Source organism: Anarrhichthys ocellatus, unplaced genomic scaffold (assembly GCF_004355925.1).
Source record: "Anarrhichthys ocellatus isolate YVR2014 unplaced genomic scaffold, GSC_Weel_1.0 scaffold18, whole genome shotgun sequence".
In the NCBI taxonomy this organism is placed as follows: Eukaryota; Metazoa; Chordata; class Actinopteri; order Perciformes; family Anarhichadidae; genus Anarrhichthys; species Anarrhichthys ocellatus.
This window is the reverse complement of record NW_022280048.1, coordinates 1,421,980-1,428,369: the sequence shown is the minus strand read 5'-3', so window position 1 is coordinate 1,428,369 and position 6,390 is coordinate 1,421,980. Positions and strand designations below refer to the sequence as shown.

The window sequence follows — 6,390 nt, the reverse complement described above, 5'->3', positions numbered from 1 at the left end:
AGTTACATTTCTTGTTAATTAATCGCCTAAGTGCAGTATTCATAACCTTTATCCATTTTTCCAAACATTTCAAGCTTTTGGAATCATTACATTTCAGGAATGATTCCACTTTAGGGTCCAAACTTTCCAAACGCAACTGACAAAACATTTGCAGAAAAAAAGCTCTGTCAAAATTTTGACGTGAGACTTCTAAGAATTGACCAAGCAGACATTTGTCCATGTAATACCTTAAAATAAATACACAGGTGTATTGAATAAAAAAATTTAATAATGATGGCTGCATTCCAGTGCGCTTTTTTGCAGTTAAGACAGTCAAAGTGTCTTCCCAGAAAAACGTCTATTGTTTTATCCCTAATTTACTTATTCAATACTGTTAAACATTTTTTTTTTTAGCATCAAGAGCACATTGCTGCAAGACAGACTGCTAACCTCTCTAAATGTGCCGGCCTTCTGGTGGTTTAGAGGTAAAAACGCGGGGCCTAATTTAAGTGTAAGCTGTGCATGTTGAGTAAATGTTGTGCTGTTTATGTAAAACGGATCCAAAAATTATAGAGCAACCTTAATTTCCATAAATAAAACATGTTTTTACAGAACACATGGCACCGCTTGATATTTATAGGCCTTCATAACTCCACAACCTGGCTTTATTCAGTATCAATAGAATTTCTGAGTCATACAACAAATAATCGGTATAAACAGTAAGCAGTTAAATCATCTGACATAACCAAAACAAATTAAGTGCACCAAGTGTTTGAAAAGCAGTGTGGTTATCAGGCTTACAGAATGTCAGGCTCACTATGAAATACCAAATGTTTTAGTCAATGCACCCAACAGCCGTCTGCATTTCATTATATTCATTTTAAGTCATGTTGACGCGGTTGCTCCTGTGGTGGCAATCAAAACGGCATTAAAGGAAGGTGAAACAATTCATGTGTGCACATTAATTTTAACTGAAGGAGAATCACTTAATGATATGACATTTACAGGAATAAAACAGGTATCATAAACTTCCCACCTCAGCACCAGAAACAATGAAGATCAGTTCTCCAACTATCTGATTGTCAACATTTCTTTTGTGCTTTTTTTTTTTTTTTTTGCAGGAGGGTCGTAGCTACAAGTTAAATAATAATAATTTCTGACAAATGTAAAAATATTTCTGTGGTACAAGTCTTTATCATCTATTTCTTGTCACAGTGTGTGAGAAGGCAGCAGATCACAAAGTCGTCAACGCCCCCCGCCTGCGGAGGAGCCACAGACAGTGACATCTTCTCGTGGCATAAAACCTGATTCATCATCAACCATCAAGAAAAGTCCACATATCTCGTAGCACCCCGACATTTTGGGGCGAAGAGGTGGAACGTTGAGGGAAAACGCGACTGCCGCCCGATCTGTAGCTCATTTTCGCTGTGATCTCTCAACACAAACTGTATTTTCTCATTCCTGAGCAGTGTGTCTGAATACATTTGCAAACATTTTTTTGCATGATGTCTTTGACGGAAGCCAGACGTGTTTTTTTAATGTGTTTTTTTTTTTTTGGTAGTTGGGCTGAATTTATAGCAGAAGGGTGGGTTGAAAATAAATATTTTTTCAGCAGTTCAGGGCTGCCAAAAGATAGAGAGCCAGATAGCAAATCCTTCAGTCCTGCATTAGCATTTCCCTCCAGTTGAAACTGTGATTGGGTCCATGTGTCAGAGGCAAGATGGGCGGGTCGACCAGCTGCCACACCCCGGTCTCTCCCAATTCTTCACAGGCGCAAAAGCCCAAGTAAGGAATCTGCGTACAGACAAGATGGATGTGCATGTTATCATTGAAAAAGAGATTGAGGACAGGATGGAAATGAAAGAGGCGTTGAAAACTAAAGCAGAAAACTGACCTTTCGGACCACTTGGACAAAGTCCTTGGAGTTTTGGGGACTGAGACCTTGTATTTGGCGAGTGCAAGCCTCCAGGGAGGAAGCATGGGCCACAATCAGGACCGTGTTACCTGTGTGAAAGAGGTAGAGAACACGGAACCACATTCCACCAATACCGTTAGCTTTCTATACTGGCTATGGGCACTCAGTAGTCCATAATATGCAGCTTTAAATGTTCTTTGACTCATGTTCTTTTCAGATAGAGATTGGGACATCGTCCAAATCAAATATTTGGATTCAGAAGGCCAGCGAGCTAAGAACAAAGTGCTTGTTGTGCCGCCCTATTGTGTGTAGAGTCAGGTATATGTTCTTTGTGTAGGGCTCGCAAAGCAGGAGCCTGTTTCATGGAAATCCGTATGATTGTTTAGTTTTGATTGCATTGGCTCATGCTCCATGTACCGTACAGACACCGGAGATTTAATTTAGAGCAGGAAAACAAGAAGCATTAAAATATAATCATCTCGAAAAAGAAAAGTCGGCATTGCAGCCTGGGAATGTTGCCAACATTTGGTGGTTAGTAAAATTGGTATTAATTTCCCTGGATACATGTTTTAAACACCACTTTACCCAGGTTTTTGCCCTCCGCCAGGATCTCTCGGGTTACTTGGAAGCTCCTGCTGATGTAGGTGTCATAAGACTCTGACACCGCCAACTTACTTATGGGAAAATGAGGTCTAGGGACAAAACAATAGAAAGAAAAGATTTCAGTAAATTGCAGCCTCACAGATGAAAGCTTGCGGATGCCATGGCGCTGGTGTTGCTGTGTACCTGTATGTTGTGTCCACACTCAGGTTAGCAGCAACCAGGTCAGCTGGGGGGATCCAGACGGGTAAACATGTGCCTGAAACCCACTTGGTCCATTCAAACAATCCAGGCTCCACGCGGATTTTTGTCTTTCCCTCCAGCTGGAGACCTGAAAACAGAGTGAAGCACAGAGAGAAACTGTAGAAGAAGAAGAAGATGATAAGATATCTCTGCATCTACTCTGTCGTGTCATTTTGTCTCGCTCAATACATCTTCGCATGAAACGTGAGACTTGGTGCAGTAACAGTAATTGTGTTGCTGCCCTAACATGAAATTACTGGTTTCAAGGTTTCAACAAAAAAAAAAACCGCAAAGAAAGTATTTCTAAAAAGAAAACATTAATTAGGTGTTTTGCTGTGTTCAAAGAAAGTAAGTGGTGGGAAAAATCAGTTAGTTAAACCTATTTCTCATCTGTTTTGTTTCCTAATGATGCCTCTAGGTACCACAGAGATTTGAGGAAGCTTGATATAACTACACACATCCTACTGAGATCCGAGCCAAACTGAAGGTTTCAGATCGAAAAAAACAACACTAACAAGAATCCAACATTATCCTGTAGCGGTAACCTTTTGAAATGTATGCATATTGCATAACGTGCCAGCGGAGGAACCTGAATACACGCTGTGTAACTTGGGTGTGTGGTGCTGACGAGGTCCTACCCTGCAGGATGTGCTGAGCCGTCTGGACGCAGCGAAGAGAGGGAGAGCAGTAAATAAAGTCTACTGTTGTGTGGCTTTCCGACAGGGCTTCACCTGAAGTGGACCAAAACACAGTGCGATACTATTTCAAGGCCTTTTAATCTTCATGTTAACATAATCTCTACTGTGTTTAACAATCTTTAAAAACCTAAAATGTATATGAAAATGTACTGACCTACAAGACGGGCCTGGGTGGAGCCAAACACAGTAATTGGACAATCCTTATCATAATCCCGGTGACCTCCGCTTCTAGCTGGCAGGCTGGATGGCATGTTGAGATTAGAGCGAATGTATCGGCCTGAGCGAACACAAATGAGAATCTTACAGAAGGAAATACTATACTCAAAAGGTGTCTAGTGTAAGCCTACAGTCTTAAAAAAAACACATTAATCTCCGGTCCATGCAAACCTTTAGAGTCGAAGCACTGAGTGATCCAGTGTTTCCCAAACACCACATCCATCCTCTCCCCATGGCGACACACAAACAGTCTCATCTTGGATGAAGACGACTGGCTGGTCGGCCTCGACACCTGAGATAAAGATTCACTTTAAATCTTGACATGTTGTAGAGAGTTTCACAGCATTAAATCTTAAGCTCCTGCTGGAAGTCATTGTCAGTTTTAACACGCTCATTGAGGTTCATGAGGTTCTCTTTAACTTCAGCATGCAGCCCGATGATGCATTTGTTTTTCTGCAAGCCAGAGGGAAAAGTCACGTACCTGCATGGGAGGACAGAGGCCGGTGAGGCCGGGAGGATCCATGAAACTGTCAAGCAGACTGTCACTCAGCTGTCCGTCAAATAGTAACCCAGCCACGGTGCTGCCAGAGTTCGACGGAGAGGCACAGGTGAGCATCGAGTGAGACCTGAGGATCAGACACACACACAGAGACTTTAAAAAACTCCTGTAGACATACAGCTTACATTATGCGACCATAGAGAAACGCAGGAATAAGCAAAAGTAGGGCACAGTTAGAAGTCAGGGAGTAAACGTGTGTTTGGAAAGATCAAAGAGTCAAGAAGCAGGCCAAGAAGATGATTCATTTTCTTTTCTTTCCCTGTAATCCTTCCATTCAGCTTAGAAACGTCCACTTATTTCTGTACTTTTCCGCTTAAACTGAAGAAATTTTTGTGGATTGTCAGTTTGAGATAACACCCACTGATGTCTTTGTGAAGCGGTTGCAAAAAAGGACACTTGGTGGTTTTGACGAGCAATCAGTGATAACCTGCTACTTCTGTTGTTGTACTACACGTGCTCCTAAAAGATCAGGATTTCTTTTTTTAATTCAAGAAACATGGCGATGGATACGTGGCGCTTCATTGTCCTTACCCATGGACGACCCAGGTGTCGGACTCATCGGCGCGGTTGACGTAGTTCTCGGGCAGCAGGCCCGACAGCCCCGTGGCCAGCGAGGTGCCGTACACCCAGCCCTCACTGGCACTGATCTGCTCCACCTGAGCCATGAAGATGAAGTCTCCGGGCATCAGCTCGAGCTCGTCGTCATTCTGAGGCGCATACGGGTACATGACTTGCAGTGTCTACAGGGGGCAGATGGTTAACGGCCATTAGACGAAGGCACTGTGGAATCAACGTGCAGATCGTGCATCTTTTTGTTCAGGAATAATTGTGATTGTAGCAACGTTTCTTTCCCTTAACATCAGAAATATCAAACTGGAGCAAGTCAAACCTCATGATTAGCGAACCGAATATCCCGTGAGAAGAGCACAGCCAGCCAGTCGCAGCCTGAAGACACATCCACCGTTTTGGCCAACTTTTCCAGGATTGGAAGGTGACTGGTTTGGAAGTGGTATGCCAAAGTGACATGAAGCTGTTTCTTGTGAGGCTCGACATGGACATCTGGACGAAGGACAAAGAGAGACATGTGCACAGCAAATGTATTACGTGTATACGTATACTCAGGACAATTGTAAAATGTTTTCCATTCTGTGGCGGTTCTCCACTGACAGAAAAATGGAAATGTATCATCTGTCGACACTGCTCGGCTCATCCCCAAAATATGATTATAGTAAACGTAATTAGTCCACAACTGTCCGCGTATGAATATCAAAATGAGAGCCTCTTAAGCAGCATCAGTCTTGAACAGGTTTGGGAACAATTACCACGTAAACTGCATCTACAAAGATCGTTTACTGTGATTCCCATCAAAGGGACGAAGGGGAGTCTCAAACCTGCTTTAGCTGTTGCTTCAGTTGCAAAATCAGACGCGAAACTCTTCAGCACCTCCGCCATCTGCTCCTCCACGAAGAGGCCGATGAAGGTGGAGGAGGTGTAGAGCTCCAGCGGGAGGGGCATGGGTATGCGACCCTTCCACTTGGCCACGGTGGTCTGGAGGGCCTCGGTCAAAGCCTCCACCTTATCGTCGGCACACTGAGACGACAAAAAAAAAACAGGAAGGTCACCGAATGTGTAACGGCTGTGAAACAGACCGGAGCATCGAGCATCGATGCACCACTGACCATGAAGAACTGGCAGAGGGTGATGTGGGGGAAGATGTTGTGTGCCTTGTTCTTGCCACAGGAGAGGCGGGACTGCTGCCAGAAGTGCGAGAGCTGCTGGAGCAGCGGCCCACTGGGTCGCATGTACAACACATACTCTCTGGGCAGGGGGTCGTCCAGGAACGGGTCATTCACGTGGGAGAAGAGCCTGGAGCGGGCAGACGGGAACAAGCGGGACAGTGAGCGGGAGAGAGGGCGGCTGACGTCCAGCAGAGGGCGATACAGTTGTAATAGTGCAGTGACGCTTCAGTGGGTCAGTAGATAGTTATATTTACTGTTACAAGGGGTTTCTGTTTTGCATTTTGCATTAATAACTGGGGCAGAGCATGGGAGTAAAAGTGTGTGTTGGCCTCACCAGTCACAAGCTGCCTGGACGTTTTTCCCTCCTGTCGAAACCAGAGCTTTCAAGCTGCAAAGAGAGAGAGAGAGAGAGAGAGAGAGAGAGAGAGAGAGAGAGAGAGA

The 6,390-nt window shown here is 44.2% G+C and overlaps 1 protein-coding gene across 1 annotated transcript in view; it reads right to left on the bottom strand.

Annotated features, from left to right (window-relative positions):
• Positions 1-626: 626 nt before the first annotated feature.
• Positions 627-6,390, bottom strand: part of ubash3ba (ubiquitin associated and SH3 domain containing Ba) — a 17,176-nt gene continuing 11,412 nt past the window's right edge. The window contains exons 2-14 of the mRNA XM_031857265.1: positions 6,284-6,337; positions 5,890-6,076; positions 5,602-5,800; positions 5,100-5,269; positions 4,742-4,950; positions 4,133-4,277; positions 3,823-3,943; positions 3,590-3,712; positions 3,376-3,468; positions 2,681-2,825; positions 2,480-2,586; positions 1,874-1,983; positions 627-1,773 (exon numbers count right to left, since the gene is read on the bottom strand). Of these exons, the coding sequence (XP_031713125.1) occupies positions 1,636-1,773; positions 1,874-1,983; positions 2,480-2,586; positions 2,681-2,825; positions 3,376-3,468; positions 3,590-3,712; positions 3,823-3,943; positions 4,133-4,277; positions 4,742-4,950; positions 5,100-5,269; positions 5,602-5,800; positions 5,890-6,076; positions 6,284-6,337 (1,801 nt within the window). The 3' untranslated portion in view covers positions 627-1,635. The remainder of the gene's footprint in view (positions 1,774-1,873; positions 1,984-2,479; positions 2,587-2,680; positions 2,826-3,375; positions 3,469-3,589; positions 3,713-3,822; positions 3,944-4,132; positions 4,278-4,741; positions 4,951-5,099; positions 5,270-5,601; positions 5,801-5,889; positions 6,077-6,283; positions 6,338-6,390) is intronic.